Source organism: Mandrillus leucophaeus, unplaced genomic scaffold, assembly GCF_000951045.1.
Source record: "Mandrillus leucophaeus isolate KB7577 unplaced genomic scaffold, Mleu.le_1.0 Scaffold728, whole genome shotgun sequence".
Taxonomy (NCBI): domain Eukaryota; kingdom Metazoa; phylum Chordata; class Mammalia; order Primates; family Cercopithecidae; genus Mandrillus; species Mandrillus leucophaeus.
The window spans coordinates 868,767-895,538 of record NW_012107897.1 but is presented as its reverse complement, the minus strand read 5'-3'; the positions used below and the strand labels follow the sequence as shown (position 1 = coordinate 895,538).

The following is a 26,772-nucleotide window of genomic DNA, read 5'->3' as shown; positions in this document are numbered from 1 at the left end:
AGGCAGAGGTCATGAAGAGCAACAACGGCCTTGATGTGGAACCCACGGTGTGTGGTTATGGAGGAAATAAGTCCTGCTCAGTGACTACTCACTGGGTCCCAGAAATGCACCCAGGGATGCAGCGGCCAGTGAGCCACTGGCCCCCAAATAAGAGGGCTGGCCAGAAAGTACATCTCCAAGTGCTGCTGATGGATAAAATACCCCTGAGGATGATTTGAACCACCGACATGGAAGATTATCTTGGGACAGTCGCAAGGCATTGCATGCCCACGGGGTAGCAGAGGAGCCCAGCTGGAAGCCACAAGTCCACTGACTTTCGTGCTTGGCCTCCAACTTGCCATGTGACCTGGAGCAGTGCTTGGCCTCTCCTTAGTGGATAAGCTGACACTTGGAAAGGTGATAATGCCTTACACTTGCCCATGCTTGATGTTGTCTGTACTGGGCACCTTCTGTCTGTGACCGCGCTAGCAAGCCAGGTGGGGTTCTGTGAGCTATGTGTGCCCATCCTGCAGACAAAAGGGCTCAGGTAGGCCCATGGACACATGCTCAGGGAAGAGTGGGGGTGGGAGTGGCTGCCTGTTACTCTCCAAACTCAGGATTTGTGACTCCAAGTTCATTGCATTTTCTGTGACCCCCACAGTCACCTCCAAATAGTTCAAAGTATGTCACCACTGTTGTGGTGCTACAGCCAATGTAGCAGCTCCCTCTCATCCTGTGATCTCGACTCAAAATCAGCGGAGTGCTCCGGAGATCCAAGGGGAGGATCAGCAGGGACCTGTCTCCAGGTGCTCAGGCCAGGATCAGAAGAGTGGAACTGGCAGCCATTAATTGCTTTTGGAGCCATTATCTTAAGTGGCTTATACCCAGGTAGTTGGCCTGACAGGCTGACCACGTGGTGCCTTCAACCCTACTCACATGTCGCCAGCAGCACAGCGAAGTCAGGGGGTCAGGATGGCTCCTGCCCCGTGCATCATCCATGGAGGCTGCATGAGTGGAAGACGAACTTCATTCCAGCCTTGGCTCCCAGTCAGAATGCACTTTCTTTATTTCTACCTCTGTGAGTCCCAGAAAATGGGAGAAACTGGCCCATTTTCCCTTTATAGGCTACTATCTATCTCAAAGCTGAGGGGCACTGCACATCTTACAACATGATGTAGTCTCACTAATTTTGGTTTTAATATTTCTCTGTGCTTTCCTTTTCTGCCAGGAGAGGGAGGCCAATCTCTTCCCTCCTCAACCCATCTCAGCTCATCTCTGCCAATGCTTCTTGGTTCTCAGAAGGCGGCAGCCAAGGCCAGAGCAGAGGATGGTGGGATGAGAACCTCCATGGGGGCGATGACAGCCTAGAGAGCACACGCCTGTGTGCTCTGCCCTCACACTGGGGTCTGGCTTACAGAGCAGCAGCTGCACCATGCCTGGTGACCTGGTAGCTGTGTCTGGACTGAAGACAAACCCTGGCTCAGTTTTAACCAAGTTCTAGACTAGCTTCAGATTTCCCCAGAAGCTCAGGGGCCATGGGTGTGGCAAGAAAGGCCTTCAGGAGCCCAACAAGCAGAGGAGGAGCAACAGCTTCAGGCGGACCCTGCCACGCACCCACCCAAACATCCCTGGTTCCCAGTCACCTGGGCCGCTTCCCAAGGGACCAGAGCTGGGGGAGCTGTGGGGACACACACAGAAAAGGCAGACCTTTCTTGATAACTGGGAGACCAATACTCCGGTTAACAGCTCTGTAATAAATGAAAATCCAATTCCACTTCCTCTATTTTTTTTTTTTTTTTTTTTTTTTTTTAAGAGATGGGGTCTTACTCTGTTGCCCATGCTGGAGTGCAGTGGCGCAATCATAGCTCACTGCAGCCTCAACCTCTCATACTCAAGTGATCCTTCTACCTTGGCTTTCTGATGTGTTGGGATTATAGGCACGAGCCACCACGCTCAGTCCCACTTCTATTTCTCTGCTGGCCTATTGGTCCTCTGCCATGGTTAGTGACCATCAGAGAGAATCCTATAGTTACACACTAGGTAATATTTCAGGGATTCCCATACTCTAAACACACACACACACACACACACACACACAAACACACAGGCGCGCATGCACATGCACACTGCTTACTGGAGCTACTCACAACTACAGATAAAGCTTTTCACCATATCACTGGGTTATAAACATCACCATGGGAGGTAACACATTTATGTATTGACATAAATTCAATTTGTGAAAGTTAGAGTACTGCTGTAAGTCTTTCTTGAGAATCAAGCTTGATGCAAGGTGGGCCTGAGGGCTGAAAGGGGAGGAAGAAGGGGCACCCCAGAATCGGGACAGGACCCTGAGTCAGAGCCCGGGAGGGTGGTAGACAGGTCACTCCTTCACATGTCTGCACAAGCCAGCTCTGGCCCCACATGCCCCGGGAACCAGCCAGAGAGGCGGGATAGGGTGACTGACCTGTCGCTCCATGACCCGTTCCACTCAACCTGGCCCCAAGGGTTCCGGACTCGGATGAGCTCAATTCTCTGACCTCGGAAGTTTACCTAGAAGAGAAAAGCATGAGGGAAGTGTGAGATGATAAATATGGTGGACGTTTGGCCACATTCATCCATGAGCTCCAGGTGGACCAGCTCCATCCAGGACTGGTTGTTGAAAAGTCTCTTGCCTAAAACGCTGCTGAAGGTATGTAAAAGTTCGCCAGTTCTTAACCAGCCCTTGGAACCTTCTAATTCCTATTGAATAATTGCTACTATTGCCAAAGATACTATATTAGGCACCAAAATGCTTATGCCACATTTGGGAAGTAAAGTGGAATTGTAATTAACAAGAAATTAGTCCATGTGAATCTAGAAATGGATGGGTTTCTCTCTAGACTGGGATCTCCCTAGAGGCAGGAGCCAAGTCTTAGGCCTCTTCAACATCTAGTAGAGTGAATGGTAAAAAGTAGTCCTCAAAGATGCTCATGGAACTATTACTGAACTTTCTTCATCTTAGCATCCCATGCACAGATGAATGATAAGAAAATAAGCACATGCTGGGAATTTAAACACAACAATAAACAAAAAGAGCTTTTACATCTTCGAAACCCAATATTTTCCTTGTTTCAGGTATCTATGAGGATTCCTGCTGTTTACCTCAACCATCCTTGAGCCAGTGTACCCTCAGGCTCTGCCTGGGAGCAGGGACAAGGGTCAATGCATTTGAGAAGGGTTTTGGAGGAGAGAGAGTGAAAGTAAAAGACTTCTAGTTATCGACTAACCAGAAGCTGTAGCAGTCAGAACATTTTATCCTCATGCATTTGGCATAAATGATATTTTGGATGTATAAAAATTCAAGTAACATCAACTCTTCAGAGTCCAAGATGTGGCTTGTGGCTCACCATTTAAGGAGCTCATTTAATTTGAAAGGTTCAGTCAGGTGAGTTCCTTGTAGGGGCAGAGGAAGCAAAATCAAGCAAACCAAGATGACGGGAGGTTTCTGTTGTTACATGGAATACGTAGAAGATCTAAGCTAGAAAATCACACGCCCACTTGAGTGACCGACCTGCAAGTCATGTATGGACGGGGAAGGAGGACGAAGGAACCAACACAAATAGCTAACATTCTAAAGAATCCCAAAGAGTCCAACTGCATCTCACACCTTGGCTCCAGTGAGGAGGAAGGGCAGGGCCTCCCTTCTGTGTTCTGAACTCCCCATACATTCAGAGGATGTCACTCAACATGTGGGTGGCTACAGAAGACCAGGGGCACCTGTGCCTTTTGAGTGCTGGGCTTGAGACTGGTCCAGGGGAGGTATGGAGTGGGCAAGGCAGGCTTCTGGGCTTTGCTGAGCTTGAGTCTGGGAGAGTGATACCTTTGGCTTCGTGTCTTCCTCTTTCATCCTATTCTTTATTTCTCTTCCCCTTGTGCCCCTCAAGGATCTCTCCTCCTAACCAACCACTCCCTTGAAGTCAGGGTGGTGCTGTGTGGAGTCTGGGTGTTCTCAGGATCAGTTCCACCTGGGCTACAGCTACAGAGAATGGGATTTGTGGTGATTAATTTTATGTGTCAACTTGACTGGGCCATGGGGTGCCCAGATATTTGCTTCAAGGTTATTCTGGTTGTGTCTGCAAGGGTGCTTCTGGGTGACACGAGATTTAAGTTGATTGAGTAAAACAGATTGCCCTCCCTGGTATAGGTGGGCCTCATCTCATCTGTGAAGACCTGACTAGAACAAAAAGGCAGAGGAAGGGGGAATTCCCTCTCTCTGCCTGGGTTCCTGAGCTGGGACATCAATCTCTCCTGCCCTCAGACTGGGACTTTTACCATTGGTGTTCCTGGTTGCTAGGCCTTCCTTTTAGACTCAGACCGGAACTATGCCACTGGCTTTCTTGGGCCTCCAGCTTGCAGACAGCAGATCACGGGACCTCTCACTCTTCACAGTTGCATGAGCCAATGCCTTACAATAAATTGTATTACAGTTAATCCTGGAACAATGCGGGGGGTTGGGGCACCAACCCTCCTGCATTGTCAAAAAATCTCGTATTCCCTAAAACTTAGCTCCAAATAGCCTACCATTGACCAGAAGTCTTATTGATAACATAAAGAACCCATTAACACATGTTCTATAATTATTTATATTGTATACTGTATTCTTACAATAAATAAGCCAGAGAAAAGAAGTGTTATCAAGAAAATCATAGGGAAGAGGAAATACATTTACTATTTATTAAGTGGAAGTGGATCGTTGTCAAGGTCTTCATCCTGATTATCTTCATATTGAGTAGGCTGAGGAGGAAGAGGAGGAGTTGGTCTTGCTGTCTCAGGGATGGCAGAAATTGAAGAAAATCCCCACATAAGTTCAAGCCTGTGTTGTTCAAGGGTCAACTGTGTGATGTAGATAGATAGATAGATAGATAGATAGATAGATAGATAGATAGATAGATAGATAGATATGTGTGTGTGCTTAATTGTATGTACGTATATTTGGTTCCCTAGTGATTCTATTTCTCTGAAGAATCCTGATTAACACAGGACTGGTGGAGAATTGGGAAAGAAAGGAAATTAAAAATAAACAAAGATCAGGCGCTTCCACCTGCTAAACGAGTTTTGTGCTGCGGTGGAATCACACGGTTTCTCTCTTTCCTGGCTTGCCGTTTTGAATTCCAGCCTGACTCTTTAGGTGTCCCTGAAATGTCTGAAAGGCAGACATTTAAACTGCGACACACTGAATAAATGCCTAAGGGACTAGCATTATCATGCGTCTCCCCTCACCCTGCGGTTGGAATTCAAGTCACTTACCTGGTCAATTCCGGTTACACTGTAGGCGTGGCCCTTAATAAGACCGAACGGCGTCCGGGCCTCAGATTCCGCAGCACTTCCGGTCTAAAACATGGCAAGAGCAGAGTCACACGCACCGTCTAAGTCAAGCCTCCCCTGCTGGATCAGACCCGGCTACAGGCCTGGCCTGGTCACAACCTCCAGCCCCTTCTGCTGCCCCAGGTGCAGGCCATGTGCGTGGGCTATGCATGGGACTTCCCTAGGATGTTTAGCAGTGAAATGCAGCAAGTTCCAGTCTCTTCCCAGGATGGGGAGGCGCTCGTTCCCAGTGTGGACTCCAATGAACAGTTCACTATTGTGTCCCCAAACAGAACAACTTGTCACCTTCATGTAGTATAGTGTGAGAGAGAAGACACAATCACATACATCCCAGAGACGAAAAGAAGCATATAACAATAGGACACACAGCTCTGCGTCACAAACCTGAAAGTGCAGAGGAACTGGCTAATTCATTAGCGAAAAACAGACCCCATGGCTAATCTAAGAGGAAACAGAAAACTAGAACTGATTTAAAAAAAAAAAATACACAGTGTCATAGCAGTCCATAAAAAACAACAAAAAAATTTTAAAAAGATGAGATAAAATTATAAATGTGTGTGTTAAAATACCATTAGACTTCTATCTGCTATTTTTTCATAGTACATGAAATGAAAAAAAAAAAAAACTTCAGAAAACTAGATAGAAAGATTGCATTTCAGTAAAATCAAACCAACTGACCTTGATGTTTGTGTGTGGATGTGTGTGCCTGTCTGTACGAGCAGAGAGAGAGCTGGGAAGGGTACAGGCCAGGTGATCCCAGTCCCAGGGTGGAGCTGGAGAACAGAGGCAGCTGAGACACGGGTGGGAAGGAGGTAAAAATGCACCTGTATGGGTCTCAAGATTGTTCCATCTGATAACAGCAAGTACATCTTACCTTTGTCATTTGACAACCATTAAATAAAAACTTGTGTTTTATTTGTTATTTGTTTATTAGAGACAGGGTCTTGCTCTGTCACCCAGGCTGGAGAGCAGTGACACGATCATAGTTCACTGCAGCCTCAAACTCCTGGGCTCAAGGGATCCTCCTGCCTCAGACTCCAGACACACACCACCATGCCTGGTTAAAATTTGTGTTTTAATTAGCAGGAATAAACACTGCCCCCCAAGAGTTATGCCCCTTCTTAGGTGTGGCTGGGGTACCTGGTGCAGACTGCAGCCCCAGCATACTGCCTGGAATGGGAGCTCATGAGCGACTTACATCAATGAAGCAGCCCAGCAGGGAGCCTCTCTTCAAAGCCTTCTCTAGAATCTCATAGAAGTTCTCGGGGGCCTCTTTCATTTGGAAGGTCTCTGCCACACCCCCGGTGAAGTCTTCCATGGCCTCGATGGCGCTGCCTCCCTTCAGAGCTTCATAGCTCCCATTTAGCCTGCAAGGGTGGCAGGAGAGAGAGGAGACAGTCAGGGACCTAGGGAGGCCACCGGGGGCACCCTGCAGTCAGAGCTTTTCTAACGAAGCCAGAAGCATCTCCCAGGGTTTGTCCTGGCTGGGTGGTGTGGAAGGAAGATGGGAAGCAAGCATCAGGGTTTGCTTGGACCTTTGAGGAAGCCAAAGATCCTGAGCTTCCTGCAAGGGAGGCAGTGTGGTGTGGTGGTGTAGAGCAGCAGCCCTGGTGCCTGAGTGGCTGCAGGTTCAAATCCTAGTTCTACGACTTACCATCTGAATGACCAGGTCACTCAGTGCCTTAGTTTTCTTATACGCAAAATGAGGGAGAGTTGTGCTCTCCCTTTTAGGACTGCTGTGAGGTTCAAATGCTGTGTTTCACTCTGCAGTCTCCCATGGAACAGGGCCTGACTATGTGGACAGAGAGAGGCCTTTTCTCTTCTCTGGTCTCATATACCCCTAACCATTTTCTTTCATAGTCATCTCTTTTATTCATAGGCATTTTACATGTAAGTGCTCTGCTTGATTGTTAAATAAGCTTTTCGATGTAGAATTTTAGAATCTGGTGGGAGGCGATTGAATTAGGGAGGTGGGTCTTTCCTGCACTGTTTTTATTCTTTTTTTTTTGTTTGAGACGGAGTCTCGCTCTGTCGCCCAGGCTGTCCTGCACTGTTCTTGTGATAGTGATTGAGTCTCATCAGATCTGATGGTTTTAAAAACGGGAATTTCCCTGCCCAAGCCCTCTTTGCCTGCCACCTTCCACGTAAGATGTGACTTGCTCCTCCTTGCCTTCTGCCATGATTGTGAATCCTTCCCAGCCACGTGGAACTGTGAATCCAATTGAACGTCTTTCTTTTGTAAATTGCCCAGTCTTGGGCATGTTTTTATCAGTAGTATGAAAACAGACTTAATAATTAACAGCTTATTTGGGCTCCCTTAGTTTCTACCTAATGTCTTTTTTCTGTTCCAGAATCCCACTCAGGACCCCACATTGCACTGAGTCCTCACGTATCCTCAGGCTTTTCGTGGCTGTGACAGTTTCTAAGACTGTCCTTGTTTTTGATGACCTTGACGGTTTTGAGGAGTCCTGGGCAGGCATACTGCAGGATTAGAATTTGTCTAATGTTTTTTCTCATGATAAGACTAGGGCTATTAAAGAAATGATAAATGCTTAAGGTGATGAGTGTCTCAATTACCCTGATTTGATAATCACACATTGTGCGCTTGTAATCAGAATATCAAATGTGCACCATCAATATGTACGCTATTACGCATCCATAAAAATAAAAAATGAAAAGTTTTTAAAAACTAAAAAAAATAGCTGGGTGTGGTGGTTGGTGCCTGTAATCCCAGCATTTTCGGAGGCTGAGGCAGGAGAATCACTTGAGCCCAGGAGTTCCAGGCTGCAGTGAGCTATTACGGTGCCACTGCACTCTAGCCTGGGTGAGAGAGCAAGACGCTGTCTCTAAAAAAAAGTTAATAATAATTTTTTTAAAAAAAGAGTAGAGCTATTGGTTAGTGGAAGGAAGACCAGAGAGGTAAAGCTCCCTTCTCATCTCATCATATCAAGGGCACCTGCTGTCCACATGCCTTACCATGGCTGATGCTGGCCTTGATCACCTGGCTAAGGTAGTGTTAGTCAGGTTTCTCCACTGGAAAGTTGCTCCTTCTCTCCCCTTTCCATACTGAACTCTTTGGAAGGAATCATTATGTGCAGCCCGCATGAAAAAATTAGGGAGTTATGCTCCACCTCTCAAGGATGGAATATAAACATAATCTTTTGGAATTATTCTACACAGGATATTTGTTCCTTCTTCCGCATTTATTTATACGATCATTTACTCAAAGTAGTATGGACCCATTGATATTTATTTTCTACTTGGGTTTATTTTGTGGTTTTTTTGTTTTGTTTTGTTTTTGTTTTTGAGATGGAGTCTTGCTCTGTTGCCCAGGCTGGAGTGCAATGGCGTGATCTTGGCTTACTGCAACCTCCACCTCCTGGGTTCAAATGGTTCTCCTGTCTCAGCCTCCCAAGTAGCTGGGATTACGGGCGCCCACCACCATGCCCGGCTAATTAGTGTATTTTTAGTAGAAACGGAGTTTCACCATGTTGGCCAGGCTGGTCTTGAACTCCTGACCTCAGGAGATCCACCTACCTCGGCCTCCCAAAGTGCTGGGATTACAGGTGTGAGCCACGGCACCCGGCCTCTACTTGGGTTCATAATCCAGTACTGCTTTGTCTGTTTTGTTGGTTGAATTCTTCTAGCTTTGGCTGTTTGGAGCTCCTTCAGCATGCTCTTGTGTCCTTTTGGCATAGCCTTATTTGTGTGTGTGTGTGTGTGTGTGTCTTGCATGTATTCTCACTTTCTGGGACTATAAGATGACCTAGGCTCATTTTACGTATGTATGCATGTATGTATGTATGTGTATATATATATGTATGTATGTGTGTATGCCCCAGTCCTAGAATTTGCCTTATCTCCAAGAAGCTCTAGTTCCTTTGATTGAAGAATGATCTTAGAAACCAAGACTTGAGACATAGGTGTGCTTGTTGCTACAGGATTGTCATTGCTTCTAGCTCCTCTCACTGACAAAGCAAGGAAATATATATGTGTATGATAACCCAAGTATAGATCAATATATACGTGTATGATAACCCATGTATAGATCCATGTATCTCTACGTAACCATCTCTATTAAGCTATATCTAAGTTAATTCTGGAATCTCCAACTCTAATCTGCATGGATCATTCTGGCCTCCTCCCCTTGCCTATCTGTAACCTCTCAATCCAATAGAGAGAAACTCGGTTCCTGCCGTCCACCCTCCATTCACTCGATTGTTCAACTCAGTATGTGTGTATAATTAGATCAATTTTTCATTTGTATTCCTTTGAGAAACCACTTTAGCAACTAGAGCACAGCACTCACGTACAATTTCTTTTGCTTTTAATCTTACAGACTCCACTAATTTCCAAAGTTACTTAGGTCAGCACCTTTCTTTCCAACCCCTTAAGTGAGGTTATTTCATACATTTGAAATTGGCTTTCATAGTTAGGGAGGCCAAGAAATCTCACAATCTGCCATTTGCAAACTGGGGAACCAGGAAAGCTGGTGGTATCATTCAGTTTGAGTCTGAAGGCCTGAGAATCAGGGAGTTGATGATGTAGTCCAAGTTTGAGTACAAAGGTTTGAGAACCAGGAGCTCCAATGTCCGAGGGCAGGGGAATATGGATGTCCCAGTTGAAGTCGGGGAGGGAATTCACCCTTCCTTTGTCTTTTCCTTTTATTTGGATCTTTAACAATTCGAATAATGCTCATCCACATTGGTGGCAGCAATCTTCTTTACTCAGTCTACAGATTCAAAAGCTATTTTCTCCAGAAACATCCTCACAGAAACACCCAGAAATAATGCTTCACCAGCTATCTGGGCATCCCTTAGCCCAATCAAGTTGACACATAAAACTAACCATAACACCATCTATACATCTTTTTTTTTTTTTTTTTGTGAACTGTTCTGCCAACCATTTTTGGCCTTTTTAAAGGACCCTAATAAACCTTTTTTATGTTTAGAAACTAGATGATGCACAGTTTCTGTTGCTTTGCTTGCATCCTGTTGTGTGGGGCACTCACCAGAGGGCAGAGCTGGGCTTGGGTTCCACCCACTGGACTCAGAAACAGTGCCCTGTGTCCCCTTAGGCCTGTCTAGTGGCACTGATGGTGTTTGCACAGACCTGGGTGGGACAGAGGGCAAGCGTGGGCATCTTTAGTTCTTCTTTGATGGTTTTAATTCTGTCCTGCTGAATTCAGGATTAATTTAACCACAGTATGCCTTCACTCTATTTTTGCCACTTTCATGCCCCACTTGGAGGTAGAAGCAAGACCATCCTTGCTTCTGTCTCTGGGGATAGGATTCTCATGGCTTGAAGATCCAGGCTGAACCTGAAAGTGGCTCCCAGGAGCTCTGCCATCATCTGTGGATCGAATTCAGGCTGCTGTGGCCTTTCACTAACAAGCTAGTGGGCTGCAAATTGACAGCCTGAGGAAACTGAGGCCATTTGGCTGGTGATTAAAAATGAATGTCTTGGTTCCACTTATATGAGGTTCCTAGACTAGTCAAATCATAAAAGCAGAAAGTAGAGTGGTGTAGCCAAGGGCTGGGGGAAGGGAGGAATAGGAAGTTATTGGTTTATAGGGACAAAATTTCAGTTTTGCAAGATGAAAAAGTTCTGGAGATAGATGGTGGTGATGGCTGCACAACAATGTGGATGTACTTAACGCCACTGAACTGCACACTTAAAAATGGTAAAATTTATGTTACATACATTTTATCACGATTTTTTAAAAATAAAAAAGAAGCATCCTGTAGGATGGACAATCGGTGTCTCTATATCCATGTGGGTGACAGCCCAGATGTTTGAGCCATACCAGTGTCGGAGAAGTCTGAAGCACTAAGTGCTGTCGGCACAGCCAGAATTCCCCTCCGCTTGCCTTCCCAGCTCTTCCAAAGGTCAGATTCACGACCCAGGGAGACAAAGGGTCATGAATGTAGCCACCGTTCCCAAAGATGGGCACATCTAGGCCATGACAGGAAACCCACCTCCATCCCCTCTTGGGCCCTGAGAGGGTTGGGTCCTGCTGGGCCTCACCTGCAAACCCAGAGCCCTGTTTTTTTCCCAGCCCTTAGATGCCCAAAGGCCAGTGGAGAGACTCCTGTCGGGAGGCTGCCCGAGCTGGGGAAGCTGTCACTCACTTGGCGTAGGCTTTTTCCAGCAAGGCGCTCCAGAACTCATTGTGGTCAGCAGAGTGGAGGAAAACCAAGCGGTCCCTGAAGGTGGGCAGGCGGTCATCGATCACCACATCCAGCCACTCACTGTGCTGCCAGAACTGTTGCCCAGGAAAAAGACAGAAATGATGGGAGTCAGCTACATGGGAGCTCCAGGCCCTGTTTGTAAATGTTGATCCTGTTGCTTTTTTCCCCTCTGACCAAGCTACCCATAGACAGCTTTGAAAATCACACACAGGTTCCATGGTAGGGCATCTGGGCTTCGTCCGCTAAGTTACAAGCTGAGCATTGTACCCAGCACCAACTACTGACATCAGTTCAAAGACTCAAGGTCAACCCATCAAGGCTGCGGGCAAGGGGGAGGCAGAACAGGAGTCACAAGTAGACACTCTACGGTGCTCTGAATTAGTTTTTCTTCTTCACAAGAAAGTTGTTTTTGTGGGGGAGGGAGAATGTATTGTGGTGTTTGAGTTTGCTGTTTTGCAGCCCAGTTCTCCATTATTCTCTCCCACCCAGTTTCAGGGTCTAGCTCCAATTTGCCTTAACCTTGCTTCCTCCTCACCCATAAGTGGAGCCCCTAAGACTCATTTGTTGGCCATTCACACAGGAGACAGGTGGACTCAGTATCTCCTGTGTGCCAGGTGAGGAGGCGTGAGGAGAGCATGGCTGTGTGTGAATGCATATGTGTGCACACATGTGTATACACGTGCATGCAGGCAGGCATGACAGGTATGTGCACTCTTTGTGGTTTATTTATACATTGCATGTGTGCAAGCATGTGTTTGCTCACATGTGTGCAAGTGTGTGCATACAAGCACATGCATGTTTACGTGTGTGTATGTATGCACACATGTGTTTGCAAGTGCTTCTACACACGTGTGTGCTTGAGCACATGTATGCATGTGTGTGAGCTTGTGTGTGGTCTGCTGGGAACAGGAAGGAAGGTTGGAATGAGTCAAGGACCATGTGTAGTTTCTCTGTGTATCCTGCAGTGACCCACCTCCTCCCCGTTCCTTCTGGTTCAGTTGGCCTGAGAGCAATCCTAAGGTAACCTCTAAGAGTAAGAAGATAGAGGTCGAAAGAGGAGGGTAGGCACAGTGCTTTTGGGAGCCATTTATTTACAGCTTTGCTGTGTCATCCTGAGCATCTTGCTGCATCAGTGATTCAACCCCAATCAAAAGAGTTGGCCACAGTGTGGCTGAGGGTGTGTGTGTGCGTGTGTGTACATGTGTGTGTGTTTTAAGGAAGATTCCTGTCACCTGCTCCAGCTGGGCCTCCCCTCCGGGGCTTCCCACTCTTGGGGCTATCCACAGCTTCAGGTGGGACTGAGGCACAGTTGGGTTAGGTGTTTAAAGTCCAGGCCTGGGCCCTGGGCTTCCTGAGCAGGGGAGGGGTGGGGAGGAGCCTCAGTGCTGGCTTTCCTTGCAGAGGGGCTGGCTCAGGAGGCCTGTGAGTCAAGAGAGATGTATCCACCAGCCCCGAGAGCTCCGCTAACTTCCTAGCACCCACACACCTGTACTGTGGCTGAGGGGTGGAAGAGGAGTGTGAAGGAGGTGGATTTATTTCCAGTGCTCTGCTTCCTAGGAGGCCAAGGAGGGGAGCGGGCAGAGTATGGTTATTGTGGGACTGACAGGCACCAACAGGTTCATTCCTCCCCACCACCTGATCCCTGGCAGCACAAAAGGATGCTGGATCCCAAACCCCCGAGTTAGAGGTCTGGCTTGGCTACTTATTGTTTTGTAACCCTGGATCAACCACTTCCACTCCCTGGGACTCAGTGTCCTTGGGGGTCAATGAAAGGACTGGGTCAGGGGATTGCCAAGGCTCCTCCCAGCTGTGACATTTAAGGGACAAGAACACTGGTCCCTTGGGAGCCCAAGATCAGATGGTGATGGTTCCGGTTTAGAGGCAGTAGTTCCGCTGATTTTCTGAGCTTAACCACCCCCAACACTGCCACCTGGTGGGCTCAAGAGGACTGGAGAAAGACCAGCTCCTGGGGGTGCCATCAAGCCAGCAGAAGTCTCAGCAGAAGTCACAGGAGGGGAGGGGAGACAGCCAGGCGGTGGCAGGTCTGTGAGAGAGCAGGGGTAGAGTTTCCCTGGGACCCAAAGTGTCTCTGTCCACCTCCCCCCACCCCCTACCCCCGACGCCCGCCGGCGCAGGAGGCCCGACCCCTGGGAATTGCATGCTCCTGAACGACATGTGGTCGGCTCGCTGTCTGTGCCTTTGAAATGCTTCTGTGCCATTGGTGACAGGACTTGAGAGTACCTCTGTTTATCAGAATGCAGGCCTCAGGGACAGAAGAAACGGGCTGGCCCTGAGTGGTGGCCTGTGAGTCAGGAGAAGGTGACACTGTCTGGGGTGCAAGGTCAAGGAATGCCTACTTGGTGCCTGGCTCTGTGCCGGCTCCTATGTGTGATGCCATTTAGCTCTACGGGAAGCCTGCGGGGAACAGTCAGTCTCTCCTTTCTTCAGATGAGTGTAGAAAGGCTTAGTGTCACTTAGAAAACTGCCTGAGGTCACCCACCTAAGTAAGTACAAGGGGCAAGTTTCAGTATCTGGTCGAACTCTATATAAGGACAAGGGTAGAGGAGAGCGTGGAGAGATAGAAAGTGGAGGTGAAGGAGCAGGAAACCATCTCCGGGGGGCAAGCCTCACCCAATGTGCACCTCGGTTGAGGGTCTGCGGGTCACACGGGACTCCAGCAGATGCTGTCTGTATTTTTCTCAGTTTTTATTTTTTAAAATCCCTCGAGATGTCCAAATTCACATTTCTTCCATAAGGAGAACCTCTGTGTTTATGAGAAATCAACCAGTTTCCTGGAGGCATAATCAGTTTAGTCAATTTGTGCTTAAAGCACAGGAAATTCCAAATAATAAAACCCTTAACATATGGACCCCAGATTTGCCAAAACATCACTTACAGTTTTACATGTATGTTCCACAAGGATTTGCCGTGCAATGCCGTTAATGTTCTTCGGAGGCATTTAGCTGTTATTCCGTGATAAAATGTGGCTTTAGCATGGTTTAGGGCCATATGTCACACAGATCTGATGACATTTTTTTCCAGGGTTACTAGACAGTGTGAAAATGCACCTGGCATCATGCTGGACCCCAGAGAGGTAAACCCACTTGCCCAGAGCTCCCTCTTACCTGGAAATGGAATATCCCAGCATAACCAGGGCCAAAGCTTTGGTCCTGGGGGATGACTCTGGCCAGCGCTTTTTGATTAAGCGTAAGGGAGGCGATGGCGGCTAATAGCCAGCAGTCTCCTGCAAAATGAAAGCCATAAATCACAATTTTCATTACTATTTCACAGCAAATAGGAAAACTCGGTGTCAGAAGGGGACATGGGGAGTTTCAGATGTGGCCACATCTTTTCTACCTGTTTAAAAATAGACAGGACACCAACAAATACCTGTCTCCTCCCCTTCTGCCTCCCTTGCCTGCTCTTCTCTTGCCCAGTCTATCATAAACAGCGGTTGCCTTCTTGGCACTGTTATAGGATATGCTTACTTGGGTTTGAGACATATGGCTGCATGATGCCTCAGCTCTGTGAATTCCAGCAACTCCCTTTCCAGAGGACTGAGGCTGCATACATCAGTGTCAGCATGGGCTGGGCGAGCAGACATTTCATAACTGCCGCCCAAGTAGTTAGGCAGTACTGGGGAGGGTGGTTAGAAATCGCCTCTGCAGCCCCAACCCAGACTCAGCTTAATTACACAGATAGTGGTATGTCCGTGGTGGCTCCATTTGCTTTAAATTACCTTGCATTTTCAAGATTTATTGACTGACCTGCTGAACTTCCCAGCTGCGTCTTTATGTTAACACACATCTGGAGGAAAACTAAAAAGTGAAGTCAAACATCAAACCCTATTTTATCTGTGCTATCTGTGCTGTACCAGACTCCTGGATGCATTCCTTTGCCCACACTGAGTGTGGGCTGTGTCTGGTGTGTGCCTGACAGTGTTTCAGATGTTGCCTGTGTAAACAGGTATCTGGGAAGATCCATTTATCCAAATCAGCTTTATCCAGATTCATTTGTTTTCAGTAGACAACACCAATGTCATCGGAACCTAAGAGCCCATCACACTCAGCTTGGCAGTTTCTGAGTTCACATTTCTGGAAAGCGCCGTGTACCATTGGGCTTAGGACATTGCAATATGGCCCTTTCTGGCTGTTTACACAGGCAAGAGGGACTCGCCAGGGCCGAACATCGGGAAAGCTCCTTCCGAATCGCCCTGGTTCTGGCTTTCTGGGAGATGTCACCAGCAGAGTACAAGCCACCCCCAGCCTTAGCTGGGGCACAGAAGGATTGGTTTCTAACGCATCTGTTGGTCGGCTTTGGGAGATGCCACTAGGAAGTGACATGACTGGAGCCTGCAGGATCATTTGTTCAGCAAACTTTACCAAGTGCCTCTAGGGTGGCAGACCTTGTGCCATGCAGAAGATACAAAGATAAGGAGAGACTTGGTGTCTGCTTTCAGCTTCAGGGCGGCCAGGCCAGCAGGAGTCTGATAGAGTAACCTCTGCTGTGGGCTGACCTTTCCCAGTTCTCCACCCAGTTTCAGCTTCGCCCAGTTGAGGAAAATGAGTGTTTCCTGGCCTGAGAATTCAACACCTCACATGTATTCAGCCAGAAATGCCCTGAACTTTTCAGGGGGAGATTGAGAAGCCAATGTTATTTATGCAATTTAAAAGAAAGACAAAAACTCCACAACAAAACAAGATTGCTTTTTTCTCTCTTGGGCCTGGGCAGATGGATGGGGCTGGCCACCCAGCTGTGCCTGGGAGAAGTGCCCTCTGCGGGTCAGTGTGTTGCTCGGCTGTCTGGGTGGTGCAGAGCAGAGAGCACTATGGGAGGAGCAGGCTGGAGTGAAGTGGCACCATCTTGGCTCAATGCAGGGGAGAACCCTGTGCCTCTCGGGTTCTCAGGGACCCCATACTGCGGTTGCTCTCCTGATCCAGCAACCCAACCTCCCTCTTGCCATGCTCCATCCCCTCACACTCACCCAGCTCCCCTCTACCTCCGCCGGCAGATAACAGCATGCCTTGATGCTATTCTAGGTGTGTTCTAATTCTTTCTTTTTTTTTTTTTTGATAGAGATGTGGTCTTGCTATGTTGCCCAGGCTGGTCTTGAACTCCTGGGCTCAAGAGATCTTCCCACCTCAGCCTCCCAAAGCACTGGGATTACAGGTGTGAACACTGCACCCGGCCAGATGTTCTAGTTCTTATTGAGGGTGGCAAAAGATCACGGCTGTTCATTTTCTTTTATTCTTTATAACGTATATATGCCATGGACAGTACTTTGGGTGTAGTAAGTGTTTCAAAATAATATTTAGAATCAACTATCCACTAAGGTAAAATATAAGGTTGTAACTCCAAATATATGTTTATGCCAACGTGACAAACCAAAACTTTGAAAAACAAGGAGCCAGTAGAATGATTTTCTATTAGATAGCAATGGAAGACTACGGGGTCGAGGGGAAGGGAGGCAGAGCAGGAGTGGGAGAGGTAGGCAGCGTCAGTGAGGATCTCCTGGAGAAGGACCACCTGAACATAAACATTGTGAAAAGTCTACATTGTATCTAGAATATGGCACACATGGGGGATTGGTTCCAGGACCCCGGTGTATACCAAAATCTGTGCATACTCAAGTCCCACAGTAAGCCCTGTGGAATCTGCCCATCAAGTCAGCCCTCTGTGTATGCGGGTTTCAAACCCTGGAATAGTATATTTCCTTCCTTTCTTCCTCTTTTCCTCACTCCCTCCCTCCCTGCCTCTCCCTTCCTTCTGTCCTTCCTTTTTTTCTTTTTTGTTGTTTGAGACAGTGTCTTACTCTGTTGTCCAGGCTGGAGTGTGGTAGCACGATCTCAGCCCACTGCAGCCTCAACTTCCCAGGCTCAAGGAATCCTCCCACCTCAGCCTCCCAAGTAGCTGGGCCTATGGTCACGTACCACCAAGCCTGGCTAATTTTTCTATTTTAATTTTTAGTAGAGATGAGGCCTCACTATGTTGCCCAGACTGGTTTTGAACTCCTGGGCTCAAGCGATTCTCCTGCCTTGGCCTCCCAAAGTGCTGAGATTACAGGTGTTAGCCATCACACTCGGCCTGGAATATTGTATTTTCTATCTGTGTTTGGTTGAAAAAAATCCACTTGGAAGTGGTCCTGCACAGTTCAAACTCAAGTTGTTAAAGGGTCAACTGTAATTCTGTCTATCATCCACCATCTATCTATACCTATCCATCCATGTATTTACCCACCTACCTTCCTATCATTATTTACAATCATCTATCTATTATTATCTATTTATTCTGTATGGTGTATCAGTCAATCAATCAACCTATCAATCTTTTTATCTATCTAATTATGCATCCATTTTCTACCTATCATCTATTTCTTATCTATGTTTCTATCTATCCATCTGCTTCTCTCTCTCTCAATTGTCTCTCTGTCTAGCTAATTAACTATTATCAGTCTAGCTTTGTGACTTTGGATCTTGTGTTTAGGGTAGCTCAGTTGCTCAGCCTGGAGGTTCCAGCATGGCCTTTCTTAACCAATAGACCACAGTGGCAACCTCAGCTATAAGTAAGTCAGGGTCCACACAAGCTTGCAGTGGTTTGCTCTCTCGGCTGATTTCACTGGTGTTTTTTAAAAGAAAGTCTCTCTCTCTCTCTCTCTTGCTCTTTCATAGATAGACTAAAGGTAAACCCAGCCCATTTGGATTAAATCCTAAAATGCAAGACCCAATTTGAGTGACTTGAGGCGCACTCAGGTCCATTGCAGGAGGCAGACTGGATTGCTGGGGAGCGGCTCCCCAGGGTGTGCTCCTCAAGAGGCAGTGTGTATAATGGTTAGCAGCAAGGGCTCTACTGCTGGAAGGTCTGGGTTCACATCCTGATTGCCTGTCTGCCACCTCTGTGACCTTGGACAAGTTACTGAGCCTTCCTCAGCCTCCGTTTTCTCATCTGTGACGTTAGGAGGGTGGGTTGGGAAGATGGAATGAGGCCATGTGTGCTAGGGAGAGTGCCTGGCAGGTGACTGAGTTCATGTGTACAGGTGTTAGCTACCATGGTGGTGTAGGAGAGCCCGACCAATGCTGCTGGGTGTCACTCTCCTCTGGAAACTCTGGGGCTGTGAGCCCCACATCACAGGCACATCTGACTCTAGAGGAACAGGGGTGCAGGGGCTTGAGGCCACTGGACTCCATTCAGAGGGAACGAGGAAGCAGAGGCTGAAGCAGTGTTGTTCCCCCAACCCCATGCCTCTTGGGTCCTCAGGGACCCCATGCTGCGGTTGCTCACCTGTCCCAGCGACCTAACCTCCCTCTCGCCATGCTCCATCCACTCACACTCACCAAGCTCTCCCTGGCAGATATCAGTCCTGGTGGCTCCTCCAAGAATGAATTCCGGGTTTTTCACGATTTCCTGGAGGAAAGAGAGTGTTATTAGACTGAGACCTGCCATGCTGCAAGCCGCCATGAAAGGCGGGCTCAGGGTCTCTGCTTTCTTGGGGCAGAGGGCTTTTGTCATGCTTGATTCTTTTCCCTGAGGAGGGCCACGGGAATGGAAAAGGCTGCCACCTCTCTATGCTCTGCACAAGCCTGGGCTCATCTTTGGTAATCTCCTCCCCTGGGGAGTCCTGCCTACTGAGCAGCACTCAGCACCAACCACTGGCCCAAGAGACTCAGGCCACACCTGGCCACAAAGTGGGACATCAGCCACACGCTGAGGATTCCTGTGCTCACTCAGGCACTGGGCTAGGAGTCCAGGGCTACCCCAGCTGTGAGCTCTGTGACCTCTGTGGGCTTCAACGAGCTGAGTAATGCATGCACCACAGGCTGGGGCTTTGGACTAAACACACTCCCCACCCACCCAGCTTCTCCAGTTTTTAATTTAATCCTTCCCTGCCAGTGGATTCCAAATATATATAGGTTTAGAGACAGAGTCTTGCTCTATCACCCAGGCTGGAGTGCAGTAACGTGATCATAGCTCATTACAGCCTTGACCTTCTGGGCTCAAGCAATCCTCCCACCTCAGCCTCCCAAGTAACTGGGACTACAGGCATGAGTCACCACGCCCAGTTAATTTATAATTTTTTTTTTTTTGTAGAGATGGGGGTCTCGCTATGTTGCCCAGGCTGGTCTCAAACTCCTGGCCTGAAGTGATCCTCTTGCCTTGGCATCCCAAGGTATTAAGGTAACAGACACATGCCACCCTGCCCAGTGTTTCTTTTTTTTTAGATATGCAGTTAGGTGAAATTATATGTATCTATACCATATAAAGAGAGATATCCACGCATCTCTCATATGGTTTCACCGAAGTGGATTATATATACATATATATATTATTCTATATTGCACATAAGCACATACATTATATTAATCTAATCGTTAATACATATTAATATATACATATACAATATGGAGGGATATTTCATGAACCAAAAAGGGTAGAAAATAATCTTACGAAATGCATATATTTTTCCACCATTTGGGTTCCTGGGCTTCATTCCTGGCACTGGATGGCAGCAAAGAGAGAGGGAAAGCCCCCGCCCTCTTGGAGCTGCCCTGGATGCGGTGGACCGTGCTTGCGGAAGCCCCGCCCCTCCCATCTCCTGCCCCGCCCCTCCCCCAGCCGGCCTCAGGCCTGGCCTCACCCACGGTGCCCACTGTGCCTGCAGCTGCCACCACCTCCCAGAAGTGGTTGTTTTGTTCAGGAGAGTTTTGCAAATTGCATCTGAGGAGGAGACAAACCATAAACCAGGAGAGAAAAGAGCGAGGATGGAGAGGGAAAGGGTGGGATGGGGCAAGGCTAGCTACCGCAGTCTGCAGGGGAGGCGTCTCTAGGGGAAGCAGAGGAGCACAGACCTAAACAAAGGGAAGGAGGGAGGAAGCCGGGCCCGTCCCGGAAGAGGAAACAGCCAATCCTGTGACAGCGAGGCACGTTCTGGCTCACCCTGCAGGTGTGGTGAGTTAACTGGGCCGGGGCCTGCAGAGGAGTGAAGGATTTTTCCCCCCTCTCCCCACTTTTCCAGGCACCAGGACTGAGGAGGGGCCTGGGCTGGAGGTGGAAGGTTCCAGCAGTGTCTGGGCGGACGCCGCGTGGGGAGCTCAAGCTGCGCCACTTTCCCCGAGAGACCTCTACTTTGAATTGTCTTCCTCAGGCTTCTCAGGACCCTGCTTCTCCTCTGATCTTGTGTCCCTAAGAATCACAGGCAGGATAGAAATTTCTCTGAAGTCAAGGGAATTATCAGGACCAAGAGCAGAAGCTTCAAGTGCTGGTGCTCTCTCTGCATCTCCCAGGATGTGACAGCCTGGAGGAGTGACAGACACCAGGGGCGCCTTCCCAGGGAGAGCTATGTGCGGCATTAGTGTCTAGAATATTCAAGAAAGCTTGGCCAGGAGAATTTTTGAAAAACACGGTGTTTTTAGATGCACCAGGCCCAGCAGAAGTAAGGACCTCCCAAATGCTGGCCTCTCCTCTGCCAGGTCTCACACGTCTTTGCATTCCCACCCCCAGCTCCAGGTAGCCTTGGAGCCTTTTCATTAAATGACTCTGATCTCCACGGTGGCTGGAAAGGGAGTGAAGGTGGGGGGCAGCACTCAGTTCTGGGGTCCTGGTAGACCTCTCTCATCTGTAGGAGGTACACTGCTGTTCTTCCTCCTGCACCTCAGCTAGCGCAGGAGTTTGCGAGTGGCTCTGAGCTGAGCCCATAAGGACAATGCAAACCAGGACCATGTTAGTGGGCCTCAGTAGAGTCCTAGCAATAGCCTGCCCCACTCAGCAGTGGGGCTCAGGGTGGACCATTTAACTTCTCACGGCTGCATCCTCATCTGTCGCCAGCTTAGACATTCTGGACTTGTTGCAGAATGTGCCTGCCCAAAGGGAACCCCAGGATTCCCCCAAGCCCTCCCTGTCTTGATTGCCCAGTCCCTGCCAGGGGATTGCCCTGGCGAGCAATGCCCCCACTGCCACTGCTACTCACTCCTCAAGTGGACATAAAATGGACTCCAAAAGCCACAGATGCCTGCCCAGCAGGCTGTGCCGGCTCCTGGGGCAGGGCTGTTCCCGGATGCCCGCCTCCTTCCCATCCTCCCTGTCCCTCCCCTCCCCCAGCCTTCTGCAGGCCTGGCCCGGCCAACCACACCAACTGTGCCTGCAGCTGCCGCCGCCTCCAGCTCCTGTCTTGCAATTGGTTGTTTTGTTCAGGAGAGGTTTGTTTTTGTTTTTGTTTTAAACCAAATCGCACCCAACGAGGAGAAAAATACAAAAGGAGAAAACTCAGAAACTCTCTCCAAGTAAACACAAATTAGTCATCGGGTATAAACTGGGGAGCTGACTGGATGTGTGACCGATTCCTCTGCGGGTCACTGTTTCTGGGAATTGGTGTGCACCCGGGCCAGTCGCAGGGGGTTCTGCGGACGCATGTGTGGAACGGCAGCTAGGCCGCGGGCCTGGGAGTGGTGTGTATGTAACGGCCCACATGCCCACATGTGCAAGGTGCCTGTGACTTGCCTTGGTGTGTGTGCCCAGGTGGGGTACACGTCTGTACCTGTGCATGCTCCACATGTTGTGCTGGTTGCCTGTGCACTGGGGAGCATTGTCTACGCGTGAGTGTCCTGCATGTGCATGTCGATCCTGGATGTACATTTGTTCCTGTGAAATGTTGTTTGGAAGGCCATGAGAATGGGGTTACCTGAAGCTACAGTCCTGTTATAGGACGATCATAGGTGTCTCAATAGCAGGGGTCTTGACAAACCTGAAGTGAGCCCAGACTGCTGCCTGGAGATGCCTGAATCCCTGAGGGAGGCACGCAGACCCCTCCCTCGCCCTTCCCCGCCCCACTGCCCTACCACCAGGTGGTTTTCCTGGAGCACTAAGGGCCGGTCACCCTGGAATGTTTGCTTTCAGGGACTGTTCTGTTTACCTTGTACATCATCGCGGCTCAGCTGAAGACACAGACTTTCCTCTATTAAGCACACTGAATAATTTACAAAGGGAAAAGCCTTCTTTCTTTCTTTCTTTCCTTCCTTCCTTCCTTCCTTTCCTTTCCTTTCCTTTCTTCCTTTCTTTTTTCTCTTTCTTTCTCCTTCCTTCCTCCCTTCTTCCCTTCCTCCCTTCCCTTCCTTCCCTTTCTCTCTCTCTCTCTTCCTCTCCTCTCTTTTTCTCTTTCTTTCTCTCTTTCTTTTTCATGCATCCTTTCTTTCACATGACCTTCCAGTGAAGAAAAGCCACATTTCTAGCAAGGTCTGGAGATGCCGGACGCTGCCGTTCATAGCTGTCTGCTCATCCCTGTCATGTGCCTGGCACTATGGAGGCCATGGGGCCTTTGGGGCTGTCCCAGAACAACTGACAACCCCTCCCAGGGGTCAGGGGAGCAGCACAGGGAACAGCAAGCCCACCGTGCAGGAGAGGCTGTGATCACGTCCCACGCTGTGCACAGGTCTGCCGGGGGGTTGTCCACACGGGCTAGAGGGGTGTGGGCACTTTCAGGGAGGTGTCCTGGATTTACACTGAGAATTGGGAGAGGAATTGCCTGGCCAAAAACAGATGGGTACAGACAAGGAGGGCTGGACTGCATGGTGGCTGCTCCCCATCAGGCTGGGGGACTGCATGGTGGCTGCTCCCCATCACTCCCTCCTCTTCTTTCTGTGCACCTGCTTACACTCAGGTACACAGCTCCTTGCATGAGACCTGGGGGTGATGTCACCTTCTCTCCAGGTTGAGCCTATCACCTCTCTGCCTCCCAGCCCCTCCCAGCCAGTTCCCTGAGTCACCCCCTCAGTGCACTCCTTGCCCTGGGCTCCCTGGAGGGCAAGCCTGGCTGTCCACTGCCCTCCAATGTCCCCTTGGCTTTGTGCTCTGCCCACCCTCCCCAAGCACAGCTGTGTTTGACAAGAAGGTGGTGCTGGGGAGGAGGGCCCTCAGCCCCACGGTCCCACGGGCTGCTGAGACGTGCACCGCGTAGTGCTGAGCCCCACTGCAAACGATGCCCAAGCCACAGAGGTCTGCAGGGAACTTGGTAACGCTTGTGATTTCCCTATGGCCCGCTGCCCCCGACCCCCTGTGACTCCATGCTGCAGAAAGAATCTCCATGCTCATCCTCAGCCCTTTTGCTCCTGATTTTACAGAAATCTGTAAGATACAACATAAAGCCCCTAACTCCCCTAATTAAGAAACAGATAGGGGTGCAGGAATGAGAACCAGACCAAAGGGACAATCTCAGTTGCAGACAAAGGAAAAGGCAGAACAGATTCTGAAAATGAGTCCGTGGGAACAACAGCAACATAGTAGACCTGGGTTAAGATCAGGAAAGGGTCTGCCCTGGGTGGAGACAGTGGGATGAGGAAGGGACAGAGGGCTGGTACAGGGGCATGGGCTGGGTGGCAGGTCAGGGTGCATCTTGGCAGGGGCTTGTGTGTATCAAGGGCCCTGGCCTATGAATGAAGGCCTCACCCAGCATTTGGGGCAATGCCAGAGGAGATAACACTAAGGAAGACAGCCCCTTGGAGTGGAGATCTGGGACTCTAGAGTCACTGGGCAGGCCTTGGTGGCCCTGGTCCCAGGAGGGGAGACTCTAAAGAGGGAGACAAAGATGCCCTCCATGCTGGTTTGTGTGCCCAGCTTTTATCTTGAAGAATTCTAACTTTGACAAAAAGTAGGTGAGTTGTAGAGTACAGATTATACTTTAAACTAAGTGACATCAAGACAGACTGCGAGGACGGGGACCCTCCTAGAGTCAGGAGGCAGTGGTGTTAGGTTGCAATGACAGCAGTAGAAATAACAAGGACTGGCACTGATTCTTTACACACCGGGCTCTTTGCTAAGTGTTCTACTCATGGTAACGCAGCTGACCCTCATGAGGACCCTGTAAGTTGCGTTATTGTCCCCATTTTAAGGAAGAGAAAAAGTGCTTCCAACCTTTTCATATCAAGCGCCTGTAGAGAACATGAACATTTATACAACACCCTGGATCAAACAGAAAGAGCTGCTGCTTCCAGTCAGGGGATCCGCTCACCGGGAGCCCAGGAAATCAGTTTCTCTGGAACTCTATTTCTCAGGACTCCTGATATCAACTGCAGGGAAATTTCCGCCCATAGTTAAAAATGCACCCATAGCCTGCAGCCTGGGCAGCTGCCCACGCGCCCATTTGTTCACGTGCTGAGGCCGGAAATAAGCCCAGGGAGACCTAACAGTCACGGGCAGAGGGTCAGAGGTCACTGTTTTATGTCTTGTAACTTCTGCTTTTTTATTTTGGAAATGTCCTTTTTCTTACTTAGCAAAGCATGATCTACTAATCCTGTCTGTAAAGTGCAACCCCACATGATCCGCCAGTGCCCTGACCTCACACTGCAATTGGCCATATGCAGAGAACCAAAACCAATCACAGCGTGGCTTTGGGTTGTGGTGTGGTGAGGAAGGTGCCTGGGAGCTTTCACCCTAACTCTGATAGGGCCACCGAATGCTCACTGTGATTTCCCCACGAACATGGCACCTTGTGGGATCAACTACCCGGCGGGTGAAGATCAAGGCACCTGTGTGCCTATGCCTGCAGTCACTCCGCCACCCCCGCCCCACACATATGTATATGCATATCCACGCACGTGTGCACACAGTCACACACATGCACACACATAGTCAAATTCCTACACACACAAGTGCATGCACACACACGCACCCCACACTGCCTACCGCAGGAAACAGCAAAACGCTTACCGCTTCGGAAACAGCCGCTTAGGTTTACCTTGGCCCTGCCCATGAAGAGCCCAGAGGTTTTGTGAATGTGCATTAAAAAAAACCTTAAATCATCAACATTATTTTAATGTTGGGAGATAGAGAGGAGGTAGTTATGGTGAGTCCTCTGCTACTCATATGTAAGATGAGACTCAGAGCTAATCATCATCATAATGATAATAATAGTATCAGTGATAGTAATAATGTGACAATAGCTGTAATGTACTGGAAACCTTCTGTGTGCTAGACATTGGCCTGCGTTAGTCATTATTGTTTCCATTTTACAGGTGAGGAGACTGGGGCTTAGGGAAATTAAGTGATATGGCTATATGCATGAGACAAATTGGCAGGATAAGACGGGCACTCAGGATCTCACCTGTAGGACCAGCATCGCTTGTACTGCCCCTCCTTGCCCAAAAGCCACCTGACCCCACGGTAGCCACTCCCAGGCCCGTACCCACCCGGAGGGAATGGAAGCCAGCCCAGCTGGCGCCGGGTCAGAGGTAGAGCCCTGACTAATCCAGCACCGCAAATATTGACATGGTGTTTCAGGCACAAGCTGGCACCTCTTGGGACCCAGTGACCAGCTGGTACCTCTTGGGGAGACACCTCCAGACTGTCAGAGGTGGGGCACTGTTCACCCTGATCTCTGGGAATGGGGGATGCATGATTCTAGGGAGAAGATTCCTGCTTCCCTTGTATTCCATCTGTCACACAGTTGCTGAGACCTTGCTGAGCTAAACATCCATCCACACTGAGCACCCTCAGCTCTGGGCCAGAAGCCACAGAGCACTGTACATACGTGATCTCAGTGTTACCACACACACAGGGTGGGGGCCTGTCCTTGTGAATAAGGTTTTGATTCGTGCCTATCACCTGCTGACAAGACCCGCTCTGACTCCAGGTCCTCAGCCTCGGTGGGAGTCAGAGAGCTTGAGGCAGGGGACGGAGTACAGCCAGATGCCCCAGGCCCCCACCGCAGAGTATCCCAGGCCTGTATATCATTTTCTGCCTCCAAACTTCAAAGCTTTCCACAGTAGACTGGGGTGATGCACCTCAGTCGCACTGAGCTTAGCCGGCCCCTCCCAGCTCCCGTTTCCACTTCCTGCGGGAGCTTCTGAGCCTCAGCGCCATCTGTGCTCCTTCCCCTGCTCGCCCCACTCACCCCTGGTCGTTTCCACACAAAGGGGACCTGCGGCCTCTCGCTGTAGAACAGGGAGGAATTGCTGGCCGGAAAGTCTGCATCCTCAAAAAGGGTGCCTCTCTGCAGGCACTCCTGCCTCAGTTGCTCAAAGCTCTGGCCTGAGGAGTGGGTGGTCCGGGCGTCCTTGGGAACCGGGTGTGCCTGGGGCCCTGGGGCCCGGTAGAGGTAAGGCATAGCTGCTCCCTGGAAGGCCGGCTTGGGCCCGGCAGTGGATGGAAAAGGAAGTGAAGGAGCGAGCTGTGTGTGCCGGTCAGGAAGGAACAGCTCAGAGGACTCCTGGGCTGAGTGGCCCTCACCTCCACCTGTTTTCTGGGCACCTCCCTG

The 26,772-nt window shown here is 49.2% G+C and overlaps 1 protein-coding gene across 1 annotated transcript in view; it reads right to left on the bottom strand.

Moving 5' to 3' along the window:
- Positions 1 to 26,735, bottom strand: part of CAPN9 (calpain 9) — a 54,071-nt gene extending 27,336 nt beyond the window's left edge. Inside the window, exons 1-7 of the mRNA XM_011965471.1 lie at positions 26,410 to 26,735; positions 18,866 to 18,935; positions 14,660 to 14,778; positions 11,475 to 11,608; positions 6,542 to 6,710; positions 5,266 to 5,349; positions 2,444 to 2,529 (exon numbers count right to left, since the gene is read on the bottom strand). Of these exons, the coding sequence (XP_011820861.1) occupies positions 2,444 to 2,529; positions 5,266 to 5,349; positions 6,542 to 6,710; positions 11,475 to 11,608; positions 14,660 to 14,778; positions 18,866 to 18,935; positions 26,410 to 26,622 (875 nt within the window). The 5' untranslated portion in view covers positions 26,623 to 26,735. The remainder of the gene's footprint in view (positions 1 to 2,443; positions 2,530 to 5,265; positions 5,350 to 6,541; positions 6,711 to 11,474; positions 11,609 to 14,659; positions 14,779 to 18,865; positions 18,936 to 26,409) is intronic.
- Positions 26,736 to 26,772: the final 37 nt, after the last annotated feature.